The following is a 23,385-nucleotide window of genomic DNA, read 5'->3' as shown; positions in this document are numbered from 1 at the left end:
GCAGATCTAGTAAATGGATTTACAAAGGCTGCAGAGACATTTTCTAGTCTAGCATTTGAACTCAGGAATACTAGCTGCAATTTCAGTGCTTAGAACACTGAGCTATGTGGAAACTGAGATAGCAACTGACAATTGCAATAAACAACATTTACAATACTCTGTAACTTTAGGATACACCTGTGAACTACCTGCTTGTGCAACTATCCCTTTGCTGATTTTTGCAGGTATAAGAACTTGTCTGATACAGCACTGGGAGAGAAAAAGAAGTTATCTGCCAAGGAGAAATGTCGTCTTGTTCTTCAGCAGTGTAAATTACAAGGCTGGCAGGTTTGTGACTTATACAATAACTAAAATATCAGTTTAGGTCTATAAACAAGAAAGAGGAGTAATTTCCATTGTGGGAGTCACCAGATCCTTTGCAAAAATATATCCTTTTGATGTTTTGGTGTGGGTAAGACATTACATGTATTCTTTGGAATGAAATAATCTGATTTACTGAGTTTAGTAGAACATCATTAGCTGTGATCATTAATATGTGTAGAAAAATCAGTAAGCACTCTTGTTGGGAGCGAGGGAGCTCAATTAAGTGTACATACTTTGTAGATTAGTCTTCATCGCTTAAAGCTTTTCCAATTACATAAAAATGTCCATAGTCTCCCATCCAATGTCTGTGCATGGCTACCACCAAAGCACAGTATCTGGTCTAGATTGATAGGTTATAAGGGAAGAAGATTATATGATCTGATCTCCTGTATAAGAAAGACCAAAAGGTAGAAACATGACAAAAGACAAAGACATTTCAATAGTTTCACTTTCCCCAGAAAGATTTCTTAACTCAGCTTCATCCTGAATGTTGTAAGTGCCTTTCTGGGTTATGCCCTGCACCCTTACCACAGGGATCTCTATTAAAACAGCCTCTAATCTAAAACCTGTTGTATGTTAACTGAGTGTGCCACTAACCTTCACAACTTTATTTGGAGCTTCAAGCGTCAAGGTGGGAAAATGCTGAGGAACTGTAATTATATATTGTAGTCCGGTCAGACAGTGCACTGCATGGTGCCTGTGGAGCTGAACTCCACAGGGAGTCAGAAATAGTGCTAGAACAAGAGAACTTAAAAAGCAATTGGCCAGCAGTAAATGCCTGCAATTTAAGAACAATGATCTTGGTATTTGAAAACAAATCTGAAACCTTGAAAGATAGGAATGTAAAAAGGGAATTATAAAACAGGATCTCTGCTGTAAAAGAGAGGGAAACTTGTGATCTCTAAAGCATTTTGGATGTCCCGGCTGTAAGCTAATATAACATGCTGAAAAGTGAATTGTGCAAAAATACAACAGTATACAATACAATGTCCTTCAAACCAGAGAATCACAAAACACTCGAGAGATTCAGACAATAAGCTCCATGGATAAGAACATTTTTAAGGTGAATTTAAGGAGAAGTAATGACTCGGTGGCTTAGAAGCACTGGAAAGGAAGATGTGCTGTGGCAAATAAATGACCTTGGCTCCATGCACATACCCCGAAGAGTGGTGAGCTATGGGGAGTGGAGAGAGAGGTGTCCATGACTGAAGGGAAGAAATAACCACAGTATGAGGTTAGAATGTGAGTTTGCTATAGGTGAAGGCCTGGTAAGTACAAGAGTTAACCAGCACAGTAGGTGACATAAAAGCAAGAATCCACATCTCCATCATCAGTGAGTAATGTATGCCACATAATCCCTCTCTTCATTTTTTGACTTGTTGGACTAATCATGAAAGTTGAACTTTAAATAACTGTCTAAAAGAGGAAGCTTATACAATCAGCAGTTGTCATGGATGTCCTCCTCTGTGCTACAACAGTAGAGGAATCTTTAAAAGGCAAGGGGGTGTGGGGAAGCAGAAAGAAAAGAAAAGGAAGGATTAGTAATACAGGATGATGTCAGTGAACAAAGCCTTGAGAAAAGGAGTCATCTTGTACTGCATCACTAAAAAATTACACAAGAGGTAGGGAGTGCATGTATAACCAATTTAGTCTGTCCTGTTGCCAGCAGTGATTACTTCAAATGAATCAGTGTTGGAATAGAAAATTTATTTGATGTAGGAGTTCATGAATAAGTCAAAGCAAAGTCCTCCCCAGCATTCTTGCCTGTTATTCCCTGAAGAGCACTAGCGGATTGATTGATAAATATATAATCCAAACGAACTATGAAGAAATAGAAGAAAGTGATGGAAATCTGAACTAACCCCTCTCCCCTTATATGACACCACAAGAGAAAGGAAAAACAATGAGGAGTACTTGTGGCACATTAGAGACTAACAAATTTATTTGGGCATAAGATTTCATGGGCTAAAACCCACTTCATCAGATGCATGGAGTGGGAAAAAATGGTAGGCAGGTTATATATACACAGTAAATGAAAAGATGGGACTTGCCTTACCCAGTTAGGGGTCAGTGCTAACGAGACAATTCAATTAAAGTGGAAGTGGGCTATTCCCAACAGTACAATACCAAGGGAGGAAAAATCAGTTTATGTAATGTTAATGAGGCCAATGTAAACAGGGTGGCCCATTTCAAACAATTGACAAGAAGGTGTGAGTAACAGTAGGGGGAAATTAGTATGAGAAATTAGTTTTTGTAGTGACCATCCACTCCCAGTCTTTATTCAGGCCTAATTTGATGGTGTCTAGTTTGCAAATTAATTCCAGTTCTGCAGTTTCTCGTTGGAGTCTGTTTTTGAAGTTTTTTTGTTGAAGAATTGCCACTTTTAAGTTTGTTATTGAGTGTCCAGGGAGATTGAAGTGTTCTGACTGGTTTTTGAATGTTATAATTCTCAACGTCTGATTTGTGTCCATTTATTCTTCTGTGTAGAGACTGTCCGCTTTGGCCAATGTACATGACAGAGGGGCATTGCTGGCACATGATGGTACATATCATATTGGTAGATGTGCAAGTGAATGAGCCCCTGATGGTGTGGCTGATGTGGTTAGGGCCTATGATGGTGTCACTTGAGTAGATATGCGGACAGAGTTGGCAACGGGGTTTGTTACAGGGATAAGTTAGTGGTTTTGTTGTGTGGTGTGTAGTGGCTGGTGAGCATTTGTTTCAGGTTTGGGGGCTGTCTGTAAGCAAGGACTGGCCTATCTCCCAAGGTCTGAGAGAGTGAGGGATTGTCCTTCAGGATAGGTTGTAGATCCTTGATGATGCGCTGGAGAGGTTTTAGTTGGGGGCTGAAGGTTACGGCTAGTGGCTTTCTGTTACTTTCTTTGTTGGGCCTGTCCTATAGTAGGTAACTTCTGGGTACCCTTCTGGCTTTGTCAATATGTTTCTTCACTTCACCAGGTACGGATTATAGTTTTAAGAATGCTTGATAGAGATCCTGTAATTGTTTGTCTCTGTCTGAGGGATTGGAGCAAATGCGGTTGTATCTTAGAGCTTGGCTGTAGACAATGGATCGTGTGATGTGGTCTGGATGAAAGCTGGAGGCATGTAGGTAAGTATAGCAGTCAGTAGGTTTCTGGTATAAGGTGGTGTTTATGTGACCATCACTTATTTGCACTGTAGTGTCCAGGAAGTGGATCTCTTGTGTAGACTGGTCCAGGCTGAGGTTGATGGTGGGGTGGAAATTGTCGAAATCCTGGTGTGGATATCCATAGCAGTGCCACTGACTTGAAGGTATAAATTGTCCCCAAATCTGGAATAGCTGTGTGTGAGGACAAAGTCACAAAGTTCAGCCACCAGGTTTGCCATGTCATTATCAGGGATACTGTTCCTGGTGGCTTGTAGTCCATCTTTGTGTGGAATGTTGGTGTAGAGGGCTTCTACATCCATAGTGGCTAGGACGGTGTTTTCTGGAAGATCACCAATGGATTGTAGTTTCCTCAGGAAGTCAGTGGTGTCTCGAAGATAGCTGGGAGTGCTCGTAGCATAGGGCCTGAGGAGAAAGTCTACATAGCTAGACAATCCTGCTGTCAGGATGCCATTGGGGCATCCAGGATTCCCAGATTTATGGATCTTGGGTAGCAGACAGAATACCTCTGGTCAGGGCTCTAGGGGTGTGTCTGTGTAGATTTGTTCCTGTGCTTCTTTAGGGAATTTCTTGAGCAGATGGTAGTTTTTTTTGGTAACCCTCAGTGGGATCAGAGGGTAATGGCTTGTAGAATGTGGTATCGTAGAATTACCTAGCAGCCTCTCGTTCGTATTCCGACTTATTCATGATGACGACAGCACCTCCTTTGTCAGCCTTTTTTATTATGAGGTCAGAGTTGTTTCTGAGGCTGTGGATGGTGTTGTGTGCTGCATGGCTGAGGTTATGTGGCAAGTGATGCTGCTTTTCCACAATTTCAGCCCATGCATATTGGTGGAAGCACTAAAAGGTAATAATTGAAGATATACCAATCTCCTAGAACTGGAAGGGACCTTTAAAGGTCATTGAGTCCAGCCCCCTGCCTTTGCTAGCAGGACTAATTTTTGCCCCAGATTCCTAAGTGCCCCCCTCAAGGATTAAACTCATAACCCTGGGTTTAGCAGGCCAATGCTCAAACCACTGAGCTATCCCTTCTCCCTCGATGTAGAAGTCCAGTTTGCTGTTTCGACCTTCAGGAGGAGTCCATGCAAAATCCTTTTGCCTATAAATTCAGCGGTGGAGGAAAAATAAGCACACTCTGGACTACTTTTATTCAAAGTAGAAGAGTGATAGGTATAATTTATCTCATAGAGCTGGATGGTACCCTGGAAGGTCATTGAGTCCAGCCTCCTCTAGCAGGTCTGAGTACTGATTTTATCCCAGATCCCTAAGTGGCCCCCTCAAGAATTGAATTCACAACCCTGGATTTAGCAGGCTAGGGCTCAAACCACTGAGCTATCCCTCTCCCCTAACCTGCTTAACCTTATTGCTAGAATGCAGCATGCCACCCAGTTTGAGTATGTAGATCCTCATTGCTATTAGATATTAAGAAAAAAAATCTGTGTTCTTAGTAAGCTCCCAAAAATGAGCAATTTATTTTTTTTACTTGACTATCTCTCTCTGGCTTTTAATTTAACTCATGAGTTTGGAGAGCTTTCTAGTAACTAAAAACCAGCAACAACAACAAACCCAGAGCCTACTCACTGAACAATTTATTCCCCAAAACGTTGGAGCCTGGTCAGAATAAACACTTATGCTATTGCAAGCTATCAGTAATATAACATAGTGCAGGCTGCATCACAGAGGCAGATGAGTGAGATCCAGGGATAGAATCCATTCATGCTTTATTTTCTGTTTTATAAAACTCAAGAGTAAACAACATCAACCGGTCATGAGCTGGTGCTTGATTCAGCAGCTTCCATGTTGAAAGGAAAGTATTTGTTAGAAAAGTGTTGATCGTTTTATGAAAGCTTGCTTGTTATTTGGGTAAATTGAACTGGAGATAATTATACTAGGACAAAAAGGAGCTGCTTTATTAAAGCTGGCATACAATACAAAGCACTTCTACTGCTGCACTTAGCTTAACTGCTGAAATGTGAGTTGTAAAAGTGCAGTCTTATTAACAAAAGACATTTTCACATCATTTTTCTGTGCTGTTGCCTTGATAGGGCTTTCTTTTCAATTTAAATACATATTTGAGCAGTGTGCAGCCATGCAACAAGCTGTAGCTGCCTACTGCAAAGGAAATGTTGTGAGCACACTATATCAAGTAAAAAAAATTAGGGCTGTCACGTGATTAAAAAAATTAATTACAATTAATCGCACTGTTAAACAATAATAGAATACCATTTATTTAAATATTTTTGGATGTTTTCTACATTTTCAAATATATTAAATTCAGTTACAACACAGAATACAATATCAGAAGGGTAGCCGTGTTAGTCTGGATCTGTAAAAGCAGCAAAGAGTCCTGTGGCACCTTATAGACTAACAGACGTATTGGAGCATGAGTTTTCGTGGGTGAATACCCACTTCGTCGGATGCATGTGACATGTGGTATTCACCCACGAAAGCTCATGCTCCAATACGTCTGTTAGTCTATAAGGTGCCACAGAACTCTTTGCTGCTTTTACAGAATACAATGTGTACAGTGGTCAATTTATATTTATTTTTGACTGCAAGTTTTTGCACTGTAAAATACAAAAGAAATTATATTTTTCAATTCACCTAATATAAGTACTATAGTGCAATCTCTTTATTGTGAAAGTTGAACTTACAAATGTAGAATTATGTACAAAAAACCTGCATTCATAAATAAAACAATGTAAAATTTTAGAGCCTGCCAGTCCACTCAGTCCTACTTCAGCAAGTCACTCAGACAAACAAGTTTGTTTACATTTGCACGAGATAATGCTGCCCACATGTTGTTTACAATGTCTCCTGAAAGTGAGAACAGGCATTCTCATGGCACTGTTGTAGCCAGTGTCGCAAAATATTTACGTGCCAGATGCGCTAAAGATTCATATGTCCCTTCATTCTTCAACCACTGTTCCAGGGGACATGCGCCCATGATGATGACGGGTTCTGCTCGATAACAATCCAAAGCAGTGCAGACAACATATGTTCAGATGCCACCAGCAGAAGGTTGATTTTCTTTTTTGGTAGTTCGGGTTCTGTAGTTTCTGCATCACAGTGTTGCTCTTTTAAGACTTCTGAAAGCATGCTCCACACCTCGTCCCTCTCAGATTTTGGAAGGCACTTCAGATTCTTAAACCTTGGGTCAAGTGCTGTAGCTATCTTTAGAAATCTCACATTGGTACCTTCTTTGTGTTTTGTCGAATCTTCAGTGAAAGTGTTCTGAAAATGAACAACATGTGCTGGGTCATCATCCGAGACTCCTATAACATGAAATATATGGCAGAATGCAGGTAAAACAGAGCAGGGGGCACACAATTCTGCCACAAGTTGTTCAGTCACAAATGTAATTAACACATTATGGAATGGTGGCCAAAGCATGAAGGGCCATATGAATGTTTAGCATATCTGGCACCTAAAAACCTTGCAGTGCCAGCTACAAAAGTGCCATGCAAATGTCTGTTCTCACTTTCTGGTGACACTTTAAATAAGAAGAGGACCGCATTATCTCCTATAAACATAAACAATCTTGTTTGTCTTAGCGATTGGCTGAACAAGAAGTAGGACAGAGTGGACTTGTTGGCTCTGAAGTTTTACATTGTTTTGATTTTGAGTGCAGTTATGTAACAAAAAAAATCTACATTTGTAAGTTGTTCTTTCACGATAAAGAGATTGCACTACAGTACTTGTATGAGGTGAATTTAAAAATACTATTTCTTTTGTTTATCATTTTTACAGTGCAAACATTTGTAATAAAAATAATATATATTTTTCAATTACAACACATAATACAATCTATATGAAAATGTGGAAAAACATCCAAAATATTTAATAAATTTCAATTGGTATTCTACTGTTTAATAGTGTGATTAAAACTGTGATTAATCATGATTAATTTTTTTAATTGTGATTAATTTTTTGAGTTAATTGCGTGAGTTAACAGCGATTAATCGACAGCCATAAAAAAATCTCTAAACAAATATACACTATTCCTATTCCTTTGAGATTTCAAATGATGGGCCCTTCCAGCCCTAGATTGCTATGATTCTATGGAAGTTTTGCCATTGATGTTAGTGGGAGCAGAATCAGACCCAGTAAATTCTGGGACAAATTCAATAAAAGTACCCCAGGGCCACTGAACTATCCACTTTAGTGTAGCACAACCTACTGGCCTTCAGCCCACTAAAGGTAATAATTAGAGTTATACCAATCTCCTAGAGCTGGAAGGGACCTTGAAAGGCCATTGAGTCCAGCCCCCTGCCTTCACTAGCAGGACCAAGTACTGATTTTGCCCTAGATCCCTAAGTGGCCCCCTCAAGGATTGAGCTCACAACCCTGGGTTTAGCAGGCCAATGCTCAAACCACTGAGCTATCCCTCCCCACACTGTGTAATCACATTCCACTAGTAAAGATTTCTAACCCTCACATTTTATTATCATTTTCATTTTTTCAAAAAAAAATCTATTTTTAAAAAATACTTCAGAATATTTACTAAGCAAAACACACTACTCCCACAACACGCAGTTTGTGATTATTAGCAATATTTGGGACAAATATATGGCACAAACAATCTTTGGCTGTTCTTACTACATAATGACAGAAGGAAACTTTCATTTATTTGGATTATCATTCCCCGCACAGTTGAACTTGAAAATATAAATTCAATAAAGGTGGAATTAACACAATAGTTTATTGATCTTTCTAGTCAAAACTATCAAGTTTAAATTTTGATTGGCCAATGTCAGTAGCCTGCAGTTAATCCTTTTTTTTTTTGTCATTTTATACAGACCTTATTTGCATCTTTGCAAACTCCATCCTAACTTTTCATTTTATTCCCAAAAAATGGTTTATGATTTAAAGCTGGTGTAGTTATCAAGGGCTAGTCCAGCAGGGTAGGACTAAACTGGAATGGACCTTTCAACCTTTGAATATTAGAAATACTATTTTGAGTAAGAAACAGGAATCATAAATTTTTTACCTTTTGGGCACATTGTTTTAATTGAATACTTTAACCCTTGGTGTAACTTCTAGCCGACCTTCTCCAGAGCCCTCAGCAATTCTTTCTTCCCAATAGCCTTAAACACCTATACCATTCAGATCTCATAAATTGAGGAGAATTGGTGGTTGGATGGGAGAACTCAGTGGAATGTTAGGTCCTGCAGGAAATGGTACTGGTAGTTCAGTATGGTTGATTCTCTTTCTTGAGAGTCAGGTACTGAACAATTACCTAAGCATGTTGCCAGGAGTTCAGTGCTGCTGAAGGTTTACTCATAGAAATTAATGGGGGTATAGCAGAAGCCCACAATGTTCCTGAACATACCACCCTCTCCAGTTTGAATAAACTATAAATGTTATGGTTCTCAGCCTTTTTTTTTTAATTAAATCTTTATGCAAGTGGAATCCCAGCTGCCCGTTTAGAATTGCTCTAAGTCAGGGTTTCTCAAACAGGGGTTGCCGCTAGTGTAGGGAAAGCCCTTGGTGGGCCAGGCCGGTTTGTTTCCCTGTCCCATCCGCAGGTCCAGCTGATCGCGGCTCCCACTGGCTGCAGATCACTGCTCCGGGCCATTGGGAGCTGATAGAAGCAGCAGCCAGACCTGCAGATAGGGCAGGTAAACAAACCGGCCTGGCCCACCAGAGGCTTTCCCTACACAAGTGGCGACCCCTGTTTGAGAAATCCTGCTCTAAGTCCACTTTGCACCAGCAGAGTGGCGAAAGAGGAATTTAAAATAATGCAGGATTTGGTCCATGACTCTTATCAAGTACAAAGAAATGCATGTTTCATGACTCAAGAGTTTTTACTGCATTTTTGTTATATCAGTATCTAAATACGATATTTTAAGTGATACAATTAAATCATAAATGTTAAATCAATATGTTTATCAAAAGATAGTAGATATTTTCATAAAGTACTTAATTGTGCTTTTTGCTCTCTCTGTAAAATCAGATTGTAGTTGTAGTTTAATAGAATGTGTAAAACATAGTTGATTTATGATAAAATTATGCATATGGACTTCTGCACGTGAGACACCAGTGTGTACCTATGTACATTTTATGTTTCTATTTCAGCAGTGTTTTTGTTGTTTACATTTGGTGATTACTGATTAAACAACACTGTCTTTTGGCTCAGAATTAAAGTGGCTGTGTTATAATGAAATATGTATTTCTTTGTAATTGATATGAATATAGTGTTTGATTATTTTGTAGACAGTGTAAAATGTTGTAGACAGTGTAACTATTCTTTTTTCTTCATTGAAGATGTTTGGATTTTGTAAATGTATCAATTGATAAATTTGTCACTTAGAAATCTTAACTGTTTTTGAAACAAAAAGTTTTTCTCAATATCCTATTTTAACACATTTTGTTTTCTTTTATGACATTTAAAATAAAGATACAGTTTTTAAAATTATAAATAAATAGGAAAGAGGAGTTGCCAGACTATAAAATTAAAGGAGTTAATAATGGGTGGAACCCAACATGCCCCTACTAGATTGGGAAATGTTTGTGCAAAGAATCCAATAGCAAAAATGCATTGTCTAAACAACACATAATCCCATTCTGTTCTTGGAAAGAAATTGTCAGTGGCAGGAGCCGTCACAGAATATATTACATAAGAACATAAGAATGGCCACGTCTATCACATCCTCCCTTGGTTGCTTGTTATCTAAGCTGAACACTCCCAGTTTTATTAATCTCTTCTCATATGAAAATTGTTCCATACCCTCAATCATTTTTGTTGTTCTTCTCTACCTTTTCTAATTCTAATTTTTTGAGATGGGGCAACCAGAATTGCACACAGTATTCAAGGTGTGAACATACCATGGATTTATATGACATCATTATGATATTTTCTGTCTGTTTATCTATCCCCTTCCTAGTGGTTCCTATAATTCTATAAGCTTTTTTGACTGCTGCTCACAATGAGCAGATGTTTTCAGAGAACTATCCAAAGTGTCTCCAAGTTCTTTTTCTTGAAGGATAACAGCGAGTTTTGACCACATCATTTTGTATGTAAAGTTGGGATTATGTTTTCCAATGTACATTACTTTGCATTTATCAACACAGAACTTCAGCTGCTGTTTTGTTGCCCAGTCACCCAGTTTAGTGAGATCCTTTTGTAACTCTTCACAGTCAGCTTTGGACTTAACTATCTTGAGTAGTTTTGTATCATCTGCAAACTTTGCCTCCTCACTGTTTACTCCCTTTTCCAGATCATTTATGAATATGTTGAACAGCGCTGGTCCCACTATAGATCCATGGGGGACCCAGCTATTTACTTTTCTCCACTGTGAAAATTGACTGTTTAGTCCTGCCCTTTGTTTCCTGTCTTTGAACCAGCTACTGAGCCATGAGAGGATTTCTTCCCTCTTATCTCATGACTTCCTACTTTGCTCAAGAACCTTTGTTGAGGCATCTTGACAAAGGTTTTCTGAAAATCCAAGTACACTACATCAACTGGATCGCCCTTTTCCACATACTTGTTGACACCTTCAAAAAATTCTAATGGATTTGTGAGACATGATTTCTCTTTACAAAAGCCATGTTAACTCTTCCCCAATAAATAGTGTTAATCCATGTGTCTGATAATTCTGTTGTTTAGTATAGTTTCAACCAGGTTGCCTGGTATTGAAGTTAGGCTTACCAGTTTGTAATTGCCAGGATCACCTCTGAAGCCTTTTTTTTTCCTTCTAAATCAGCATTACATTAGCTAACCTTCAGTCATCTGGTACAGAGGTGGAGTTAAGCGACAGGTTACATATTTCATATCTGAGTTCCTTCAGAACTCTTGGGTGAATACCACCTGGTCCTAGTGACTTATTACTATTTAATTTATCAATTTGTTCCAAAACCTCGACTATTGACCTCAGTCTGGGACAATTCCTCAGATTTGTCACCTAAAAAGAATGGTTCAGGTGTCGGAATCTCCCTCACCTCCTCTGCAGCAAAGGCTGATGCAAAGAATTCATTTAGCTTCTCTGCAATGCTCTTGTCTTAAGTGCTCCTTTAGAGCTCAGCTGTCCAGTGGCCCCACTGAGTGTTTGGCAGGCTTCCTGCTTCTGATGTACTTAAAAAAAATGTTGATAGTTTTTGTGTCTTTAGCTAGTTGTTGCTACCCACCTTCTTTACTCTGCCATTTAGCCACAGCAGCTTTTTTTTTTTAAATGGGGTATACATTTAGTTTGAGTCTCTATTATGGTGTTTTTAAATAGTTTCAATGCACTTTGCAGGCATTTTATTCTTGTGACTTTTCCTTTTAATTTCCCTTTTTTTCCATTTATTTATGCCTGGCCAGCCCTATTGACTGCCTGGCCAGAGCCAACCTGCTCCAGGAATCCTGGAAGAGCAAGCATGGCAAGCACTACTGCATCCCACCCTCCCAAGAGTCTGCTGGAGGAACCCAAGGAGTAAATTGGACCCTTATTTTGCCAACTAAAAAATTATTTGCATTGTGTGACATAAATGGACACAAACAAAAATGTTAGTCAGAGCCTCCTTGGACTGAGAGATCTTTAAGGGATGGGTCTTTCATTTTGACCTAGGTGTGCACACATGCTCTTACTCTCTATCTACTGAATTCTGTTCCTAGGTTCCTATTTTTAACTTTTTGCTTCTTGAACATGTTTCTGTTCTGTTCCTTCCTTCTTTGTTCCTCTCTTCCTTATATATCTGTTTAAGACCCAGCGGCGGCTCCAGGCACCAGCGGTCCAAGCGTGTGCCTGGGGCGACAAGCCACGGGGGTGCCCTGCCAGTCCCTGTGAGGGTGGCAGTCAGGCAGCCTTTGGTGGCTTGCCAGCGGGAGGTCCGCCAGTCCCGCAGATTCGGCGGCAATTCGGTATGCCGAAGCCGCGGGACCAGCAGACCTCCCACAGGCAAGCCGCCAAATCCACGGGACCGGGGACCTCCTGCAGGCAAGCCTCTGAAGACAGCCAGCCTGCCATGCTTGAGGCAGCAAAAAAGCTAGAGCCGCCCCTGTTAAAACCTAAAGACTTGAAAGCTCTTTATTTGTTTTATATTGCACATGTGTTTAAATCTTAGCCCATATCTTTGTCCTGGCCTATCTCTTTGCTTCAGAGATTGTTTAAACAGTTAGAATTTAAAGTAAGCAATAGTGGTTCTTGTTTAGGTCCATGGGCAGTCCAATCAAGAGTCAGAACTCTTCAGGCCTGGTGCCTGGCATTCCCTCTCCAGTTTAGTCTCTATTCTAGCAAATAGGATCTTGCAGTTTTCCAGGCCAACCTCAGTTAGCACTCCACAAGTCCCATAGAGACCTGCGCCCAGCTGTAATATCCGGCAATGAAAACCTGTTCTGCATTCAGTTCCTAGGGATCCCTCTCTGCCTCCAGCTTCTCTGTATCTTCTGGCACACCATGCAGCAGCCACTTCCCAACAAACCCCAGCCATTTCCTGGTTCAGGACCTTTCTCCTTACCTGGACAGAGGAAATGGAAGTGCAGCAAGGAAGGGACGCTCTAAGCCCCAATTCTTGAGACACTTACACATGCTTATTGTTATTCATGTGAGCATGAGCCTACTCATGTGCCTTAAGCTAAGTGAATACACAAGCATTTGCAGAATTGACGTCTTATTAGGTTCATGCCAGAATCAGAGGTCATTAGTATGCCAGAGACAATGGACAAGGCCTTAAAATGTGTAAGAAAAAGCTCATAAATAAAGCAGAAACTTAGTGCTTTTACAAATAATAGTTCAGTTCTTATATCTGTGCCCTGTAACTGTGTATGTTATTATAATGATTTTATAGACATTAATACCACAAAAAGACAAATCTTACAATAGCTTTACGTTTTTTTCACATTTCATTAATGTACTGTGAAAATGTGTGTCGTGTAAAATATCTTTATATTATAACTGTCTGTCTTTTCTAGGTAGCTATTTTGAAAGTACTGCCAGAAACACAGAGCACTCCCACAAATTGCCTTTTTTAAACTAAAGAACAGCTTCACAGATTCCCTTGACACCTATTAAGTATGAACTAATACTGCCTTTATACCACCTACACTCCATCTCAGCAACCATTCTGTAATTTTGAATGTCTGTACTTTTGCATCCTACACCTTTTCTTTAAAAAAATAGCAGTAATTGAAGCTTTGGTAGTCATCAATGACAATTTTACTTAATCTTTAAAAATGTATCATTTTGAAAAATAACATTAAAACCCTAATGATTTTCTAATTAAAATAACTGTGACTATAATTCACAGATGGTTTACTTTTACAGGAGTCTGAATGACATTAAAATTTCAATCTCAGATGAGAGCACTTTGTAGTTCTGAAAGTATTGAGAAGTGAGTGTCTTGGTAGGAGAACATTTTAACCTCTCCCACCCTCCCCCCTTGACAAGCAAGAAACATTATGTGATTGGAGAGCAGACCAAAATGAAGACAGGCTGTAGTCTCAAAAACTGTTTTTATGAGACACATAACTGAAGTATGAAATCCAAATATTTTCATTATTCTCCCTTTCGCGGAGCATCAACATTATACATTGTGGAGTGAGTATAGATGTTCTAGGTTAACTTCAGAAGATTCATTTCAAAGGTAGATCTATACAAAGCTCAATTAATACTAAAGTAATCTAATGTCTCATACCAATTTCTCTAACAATAGATGTTGTTTAAAGGTGTCACAGTAGAGCTGTCACATGTTGCAAAAAATTGTAAATAGTGTTTACACACATTTAAAAATGAATTTGCTTCAGTCATGATTGTATTCCTTTTGGGTTCACTTATAAAGCTCCATAGGCTTCTTTGAGCTTACCATCTAATTATAAAGTCACCCACTCCAGGAATATATACAATACTGTGTTTCTTATGAGACTAAGTGCAACTAACAAACAAATTTCATATATAAAGAGTTTTAAATTCTCAAAGTGAATTTTTCATGTTCAATCCAAAGGCTAAAAGAAAAATGCAAAACCAAAAATGTGTTGAATAAATATACGTGATGTACAAATTCGAGGAAGCTTTAGTCTGCTCATTCAGTCAGACATCTGCATGCAGAAAAAGAGAGTAAATCATTTAGCATCAGCTGTTGGTAATACTCGTCTTTTCAACAAAAATATATCCGCTGAAGTGAAAATGCTAAATACAGGAAAGGGTCTATATTTTTGCATTATTATTTTAAATATTTTGGTAGTTAGGATGTCATGGTACATGTACATGGTAATTTCAAATATATCATCCCTGCCCAGAGGACTTTATAGCAGCATGGAAACAGTCATGAAAAGAGTGAAAGAAAGATGCTTAAAGGGTGGTTAGGAAGAAGAGTTGTGTGGAGCTATGTGGGGCATATGCAGAAATCAGAGCAGGCACACAACTGTGCAGAGCCTTAAAACTGAGAATGAAAAGCTTCAATTTGATACAGAAGGCTAGTGGAAACCTTAGAAAGAAGGTAAAAAGTGGAAGTAACATAATCAGAGTAGAAGGAAAAGATGCTTATTTTAATGGGTGTCATCATGCCCAACACTGGGGCCTCTGAGAACCACTCTAATACAAATAATAAATAACGATAATAATACAAACAGAAGGATTTTGGATGAGTGGAATAAAGTAGTGTGGAGCAGGGAGAAAAGAGAGAAGGGGGTTGCAGTAGTCAAGGCGAAAAATGAGAACTTCATAGCAAATGTGTTGGCCATAGGCTTGGAGAAGTAAAAAACAGGTTTTTGGGGGGAAGGGAGTGTTGGGGGGGGGGAGTTTGAGAAGCTGATGATGAAGAGCTTAGTGACAACCCATAGAACTTAGTGACAAACTTGATGTGGTGAGAGAAGTCAAGAGAGGAATCTAATATCACATTAAGATTTTGGACATGTGTGTCAGGAAGGAAGTTGGAATTTTCAGCAGTGAGGATGAAGAGAGGAATTTGGGATGATTTTCCTGGGGAAATAAGGGGAGTTGTTTGTTGATACATTAGCTTAACCTAGACGCAGGGAATCCAAGAGTAGATGCCTGAAGGACAGAGATGCAAATCTGAATAAAGGTAGAGAGACTGGGGGTGGAGAGAGATATGTGGGAATCAGTGGCATAGAGATGATAGTTGAAGCCATGATAACATTTGAGGTTATCCAGAAAATAATAGAGAAAAAAAGAAGAGGGGACCTGAGGACAGAGCCCTAAGGAATGGCAGCAGAGACTGGGCAAGGAGTGCTGGAGAAACCAAGAGACACTAAAGGAGCAAGTCAGAGAATTAAGAGAACCAGGCAGGTATAGAATGATGAAAGTTTGGGGAGGAGGGAGAGATCAACTGTGCAAAGTCAGCTAATAAATCAAGAAGGATAGCCCCATAGAGGAATGGCCCCAAGACTGCAGTATAAAGAGGTCACTAGAGACCTTGGTGAGATCTTTTGGGCTAAGTAAGGAAGTCGTGGTTGGTGGTTTCCTTTGACTCAAGGAAAGGGCATAATCTTGCTTGTAAAAGCAAGTATACTTGTATAGTAAAAGGCAGGGAGAAATAAATTGCTTTGTGTAATTTTATTCCACTTTTATTCCACTTTTATTCCAGAATAAAATCACTTGTATTCTGCAATAGAGTGTCCACATGGGAGAATTATTCCAAAATAGCTATGCTGAAGAATTTTCCCATGTAGACAAGGCCTAAGATTCTCTGTAGGTTTCTACTAAAGCAAGTTTAGTGAAATGTAGTTCCCACCTCCCTCAAAAGGCTTAATTTACTATGATGATTGGGCACGAGAATAAAACAGATAGAAATTTTAGAAAAGAGTCTTTGCTTTTGCAACTTTTATCCATCATTGGTGAAATTAGATAGAAGACTAACATTTATACCCTAAAATCAGAATGTAGATAGCTCACCTATCATTTTCATCTGCAAAATTTTGGAGTTAAATTACTGAAAGCCACTTTGAACATTTGGTCTGAAACACTAATCTCCATGAAGTCATAGGAATGGAAGAATGCCCTAAACCATTTCTGAATTTGGTTTTAAGTTTCTAGACTTGATTTTTATTCATAATTTAGCATAGTTCATTATTATCAGTGGCATATATCTGCCATTAGTGGTCAGATAGAAAACAGTTAGTTGAAGAAAGTGTGCACATTTCCTTGCTATGTGATAGACCCAGGCCAGTTGGGAACAGCAGAGTAGAAGGGAGATATACTGGCCACTGGATAAGCAGTTTTCTGTTCCCTGAGTGACCAGAGCAGGGGCTGCTCCAGGCTAATGAGAACACCTGACTCCAATTAACCTGCAGAGAGCCAGAGAACCAGAGGAGAGGAAGTGCGTGTGAGGAACTGGGAGCAAGAGGCGTGCAAGAAGCTAAGCGTGAGTAGGCATACTGCTGGAGGACTGAGAAGTACAAGCGTTATCAGACATCAGGAGGAAGGTCCGGTAGTGAGGACAAAGAAGGTGTTGAGAGGAGGCCATTGAGAAGTAGCCCAGGGAGTTGTAGCTGTCATGCAGCTGTTACAGGAGGCACTATAGACAGCTGCAATCCACAGGGCCCTCGGCTGGAACCCGGAGTAGAGCGCAGGCCCGGGTTTCCCCCAAACCTCCCAACTCCTGATCAAACACAGGAGGAATTGACCTGGACTGTGGCTTCTACCAGAGGGGAAGGTCTCTGGGCTGTTTCCTGACCCACAGGGTGGATCTGTGAGGTGAACAAATCTGCCAATAAGCGCAGCACCCACCAAAGTAGAGGAGGAACTTTGTCACAGCTAATACCTGTGTCTCAGGTTTATACTACAATGAGTAGATATTGTACAAAGTACAATTTACTGCCAAAAATTGTGAGCAATTTCAAAAAAGAAAGACAGTACACTTAGGCCTGGTCTACACTGGGGGTGGGGGGTCGAACTAAGGTACGCAACTTCAGCTAGGTGCGAATAGCGTAGCTGAAGTCGAACTACCTTAGTTCGAGTTACTTACCCGTCCTCACGGCGCGGGATTGAAGTCCGCGGCTCCCACGTCGACTCCGCCACCGCCATTTGCGGTGGTGGAGTTCCGGAGTCGACGGGAGCGCGTTCGGAGTTCGATATATCGCATCTAGATGAGACGCGATATATCGAACTCCGAGAATTCGATTGCTACCCGCCGATCCGGCGGGTAGTGAAGACGTACCCTAAGTGAATTAATAAACATTGAGCAATCATCCTGTGTAACTTTCTGAGAATGTAACAAACATAATAAAACAAAACAAATGAATAGCTAGATGGTATCTACAGCATGAATAGTGAAGATTGACAATTTTGGACCTCCCCTTCCCACAACACACACATAAACCAAAGCAAGCAACATAGTGTAAGTTAATGAAGCCACCACAACTGTAAATTTGGTTTTGCGAATGTCATATTCTTCCAGATATTTAGGAATTTTTACAGGAAATATCATACCGGATCTTACCATTGGTCCTTCTTGTACAGTATCTGATTCCCAACAATAGCTAATACTGGATGTCTCAGAGGCAATTATAAAACTCCCATAATGCACTTACTTGTTTATTGGTATATGGAGGTGGGAGAGGAGAGGAAATTTACTCTTGACCCAACTAATGAAAGTAACTGGAATGTTTGGTAGACACGCAGGAGGCAAGTTGATTAGCAAGAATTTTAAATTAGAATAATCTCATTGTAACAGAAAGTAGCCACACATATAGGTCTCACTTGTCAGTTAAGCATGTGGCCAGAATAATGTGTAGTATAATAGCATAAGGGCTGAAGGGAAATAATCCCCCCACCAGAGTTGGGCATGGAAACAGAACTGCTCTACGGCCTGGTCTACACTACGCATTTAAACTGAATTTAGCAGCGTTAAACCGAATTAACCCTGCACCCGTCCACACAACGAAGCCCTTTATATCGATATAAAGGGCTCTTTAACCTGATTTCTGTACTCCTCCCCGACGAGGGGAGTAGCGCTGAAATCGGTATTGCCATGTCGGATTAGGGTTAGTGTTTCCGCAATTCAACGGTATTGGCCTCTGGGCGGTATCCCACAGTGCACCATTGTGACCGCTCTGGAAAGCAGTCTGAACTCGGATGCACTGGCCAGGTAGACAGGAAAAGCCCCACAAACTTTTGAATTTCATTTCCTGTTTGCCCAGCATGGAGCTCTGATCAGCATGGGTGACGATGCAGTCCCAAATCCAAAAAGAGCTCCAGCATGGACCGTACGGGAGATACTGGATCTGATCACTGTAGCGGGAGATAAATCTGTTCTATCAGAGCTCCATTACAGAAGATGAAATGACAAAGCATTTGAAAAAATCTCCAGGCTATGATAGACAGAGGCCACAGCAGGGACTCAGCACAGTGCTGCATGAGAAGCGTAACGGAAAGCCAAAGAATCAAATGGACGCTCATGGAGGGAGGGAGGGGGGACTGAGGACTCCAGCTACCCCACAGTCCCCGCAGTCTCCGAAAAGCATTTGCATTCTTGGCTGAGCTCCCAATGCCTGAAGGGTCAAAAACATTGTCCGGGGTGGTCAGGGTATATCTCGTCAATTTATCCCCCTCCCCCCCATGAAAGAAAAGGGGAAAAAATCGTTTCTCGCCTTTTTTCAATGTCACCGTATGTCTACTGCATGCTGCTGGTAGACGCGGTGCTGCGGCGCTGAACAGCAGCATCCCCTCCCCTTCCTTTCCTGATGGCTGACGGCACAAAATGGTGGAAAACCGTCCTCATCAGCCTGTGAGTGCTCCTGGCTGGCCTCGGTGAGGTCGGCTGGGGGCGCCTGGGTAAAAATGGGAATGACTCCTGGTCATTCCCGGCAGATGGTACAAAATGCTTGGTAACCGTCCTCATCATAGCAGCTGGAGGCTGAGCTCTATCAGCCCCCCCACCTTCATGTCTAAAGAAAAGATTCTGTATTCCCTGGACTATCATAGCAGCTGGAGGCTGCCTCCCCCTCATTTTATCTTGCAAAAAAGTCAGTGTTTCTTATTCCTGCATTCTTTATTACTTTACCACACAAATGGGGGGTCACTGCAACGGTAGCCCAGGAGGGTTGGGGGAGGAGGGAGGCAATGGGTGGGGTTGTTGCAGGGGCACCCCCTAGAATGGCATGCGGCTCATCATTTCTGCGGGATCTCTGGAGCTCTGACCCGGAGCGGCTGTGCTCTCTGGTTCTCTAGTACACTTGCCCCATATTCTAGGCAGGACTGACTCTATTTTTAGACAAAACATAAAAAAGGGAATGACCCAGGGAGTCATTCCCATTTTTGTCCATGCGCCCCAGGCCAACCTCAGCGAGGCCAACCAGGAGCACCCATGACAGCAGCAGACGGTACAAAAGGATTGATAACTGTCATTGCCAATTTCCAATTGCAAACGGTGCAAAATGACTGATAACCATCATCTCATCGCCAATTTACAATGGCAGAAGGTACAATAGGGATGGTAACCATCTCTGCTACCTTGCAAAGGCAAATGCATGCTGCTGTGTAGCACTGCAGTACCGCCTCTGTCAGCAGCATCCAGTACACATACGGTGACAGTGACAAAAGGCAAAACATACTCCATGGTTGCCATGCTATGGTGTCTGCCAGGGCAATCCAGGGGAAAAAGGGCACGAAATGATTGTCTGCCGTTGCTTTCACGGAGGAAGGATTGAGTGATGACATTTACCCAGAATCACCTGTGACACTGTTTTTGCACCATCATGCATTGGGATCTCAACCCAGAATTCCAATGGGCGGGGGAGACTGCGAGAACTATGGGATAGCTACAGGATAACTACCCACAGTGCAACGCTCCGGAAATCGATGCTAGCCTCGGTACATGGATGCACACCGCCAAATTAATGTGCTTAGTGTGGCCGCGTGCACTCGACTTTATACAATCTGTTTTTAAAAAATGGTTTCTGTAAAATCGGAATAATCCCGTAGTGTAGACATACCCTACAACTGCTGCTTTTGTCTAACTGTAAAATACAGTCTTAGAGATGTAACCATCTCTCCTTTGGCCCATACCGAACCCTCCACAAGGGGTGCAGACTTCCCTGTGTCGTGTCTCCGAATCCTGCCACTCATTCTTCACACAGCTGAACTCTACTATTTCACCTGCATTCTCTATGCCTACAGAAGAAAGGAGCAAAACTTCACACACACACCCCATAGACCCATAGTTATGAGCTGAATCACACACACATGTTGGAATGGGGTGGGGAATCTTTACTTACTTTCATCTCCAAAAGTCCAGGCTGCTAAGAGATAACATAAAAAAGAATCTCTCTATGATCTTTGGTAGAGTTTCTCTCTGTCTCTCTCTCTCGCTTTTTTTTTTTTTGCCAGATTTAGAGGACCTAATGCAAAGCCCATTGAAGTCAAATAGAGTTTTGAGTTTACAAACTGGTATCTGGCCCTGTGGCTACATGTACAATAGCAACTTTTACAGGTGTAATTCACCATTAGTGCATCTTTACCACCAGTAACAGTGCTGGAAGCTTAACGTGGACATAGGGTTGACAATCCTTCAGGATTGTCCTGGAGTCTCTAGGAATGAAAGATTATCTTTAATTAAAGATTATGTCATGTGATGAAACCTCCAGGAATATGTCCAACCAAAATTGGCAACCCTATGTGGATAGGGCACTGGCATTTGTACTTCTAGGTGACTAATGCTGCAGCCAGTGGAACGGCACAAATGGTGAATTATTGCTACAAAGCTTGTTAGTACAGACAAGGCCTAGAGGTGAGACAGTAAAAAACAGTTAAGTTAGTTTGGCATCCAATTCAGAAGAGTGTTGTGGTGGAAATTCTGCCAGTATATTAGCCAGTCATTTTTGGCCTAAATGATTCCTGTTTGGAAAGCACTTTGAGACCCTTCAGTATGAAAAGTGCAATATAAATGTAAAGTTTTATTAATATTTCTTATTATACGAGTTGGTTAAAGAGGGTTATAATACATGGGAGATTTGAAACTGAAGGTTTGTTTCATCATTGCATACTGACATTTCTTTACTTTGGTTTTAGCCATGTCCAGCACTGAATCATTGCTTAAATTATTTAATCAGAGTTTTGCATATGCTTTTATTAACTGACTGTAGATTTTGCTGAAATCAAACAGCAGCATAGTATTATGTGAATTCTGTAACCTCGGCTGCGTATATAGGGTATTCTGAAGAAAGCACAACATAAGTTGCAATGTCTTCTGTGATTTATCAGCTTATGATGATTTGAGCTTTTCCTGTCCATTTGTACAAAGGTTATTTTTTCTAATTCTGCTGTCAGTCACACAAAGGCATCCCCACAGAAAATATTTTCAATGGGGCTCCATTGGTGTAACAGAGCAGAACCAGGCCTGTAGGCTACAAGCAAGTAAAATTTGGAATAATTTGAGCAATTATTGCCAGACTTGTACAAATTAATCAATACACTTATTAATCATACAGGTGAGTAGCAATCCCATCAGCAAAAGGAGCTATGTTCTTCATTGTTAAGCACAGCTCACTGCGTGCTTGTGTCTTCTTTACAATTCTAAATAGCAAAGAAATGTTTCTTCCACAAAAATCCTGAGAAGAAAATAGCATGAGGGCAACTCTTACTTAATCATTACTCCCATTTTCTCAGTAATTACTGTTTGTAAAGACATGGGTTTTTGAAGACTACTAGAAAGAAATGTCTTTGAAAGTTGTACATAAAAAGAACTGCTAAGGATTTTTTGTATTGTCTGTGCATGTTCAGAAAGTTTCAAAAGCAAGGTGTTTCCTTGTGGCCCTATAAATGGAAGAGAAAAGCACCAGATACAGGTATTGTGGCGTATATTACATTTCTGATCTCATCTCAACCGTTTGCTAGATGCTTTATGTATGATCATTATTTATCTATAATCATCTTGCCCTTTTTTTTCTTGGTGGTAAAGGTTTCTCTGCTGTTTGTATTTTAGATAGGAGTCCAAAAAGTGTTTCTAAAGTACTGGCAAGCTGATCATCTCAATGATTTGTGCCTTCAGTTGCAGAGGAAAATTGTAACTTGTCAAAAAGGTAACAATTACAGAACAAATATTTCTGAACTATAATTTTTGTACATTGAGTGCAAGAACATTTTGTGGTATGGGAGTTTTCTCTTCGTTGATTAGTTATTGTATTTGACACATTTCCAAACAATTCCACCTCCAACTAACTGACTATACGGATTTTTAGAAGTCCAGACTAACATTGTTAACAAGTGCACCTTTTGTCTGACAAACCCAGTTTCAGTTCTAGTTGTTGGCTGAAATTAAAACTAAATGCTCCTTTATCTCCAGCACTGCTTATTTTTTTAAAGAACAGACTATATTTCTAGGATTTAAGAGTTTTTAATATTATTCTTAATTCCCCAATAAATAACAAATAAACTACAGAAGATGCAAACTTTTTTAATATTTACATATGTCTTACATCCATAAAACAGCTACTTTTAATGCTACTAATTTAGGGTGTTGGTTGTCTTTCTTTTGTTCTCATTTGCTTATCTTGCATATTTTCTTTTGGCTTGTTTTTTTTTTTCTCTTTGATTTTTATGTTGGTGTCTTTACTAAGGTCATTTTGACATTTTTGGCACACTTTTTGAAGGAGATACTATCCACTGTCTCCTGATTTCCTGTAGTTTCTGTTCTATTTCCCATTAGAATCTCAAATAACCATTTCAAAAGTGAATATTGCTTTGTATAAAGCAGCTTCCTTCACACTATACATTATTTATTTAGTTGGCTTGTAGCAGCAACAATTCACATTAACACTTTAAAAAAAAAGCTGACTCAATAGACAGAAGTACCTGTCACGTAGTTGGCTAAAAAATGTCCTGGATATATATATATATATATAAACTGTCAATTTAATGATCTGTTCTTCACTAAATGGGGGTTGTAGAGAGAAAGCAGGCGAAAGAGAGAGAACACTTGAAGCAAGGGGAACAAAGTCATCT

General features: G+C 40.2%; 1 protein-coding gene across 1 annotated transcript in view; it reads left to right on the top strand.

The window, feature by feature from the left end:
* Positions 1–23,385, top strand: part of MYO16 (myosin XVI) — a 459,803-nt gene that overhangs the window by 375,560 nt on the left and 60,858 nt on the right. Inside the window, exons 29-30 of the mRNA XM_045008050.1 lie at positions 225–327; positions 22,367–22,463. Coding sequence (XP_044863985.1) covers positions 225–327; positions 22,367–22,463 — 200 coding nt within the window. The remainder of the gene's footprint in view (positions 1–224; positions 328–22,366; positions 22,464–23,385) is intronic.

The sequence above is a fragment of the Mauremys mutica genome, chromosome 1 (genome assembly GCF_020497125.1).
Source record: "Mauremys mutica isolate MM-2020 ecotype Southern chromosome 1, ASM2049712v1, whole genome shotgun sequence".
Lineage (NCBI taxonomy): Eukaryota > Metazoa > Chordata > Testudines > Geoemydidae > Mauremys > Mauremys mutica.
The sequence above is the reverse complement of the archived record's forward strand: the minus strand, read 5'-3'. Positions and strand labels throughout refer to the sequence as shown.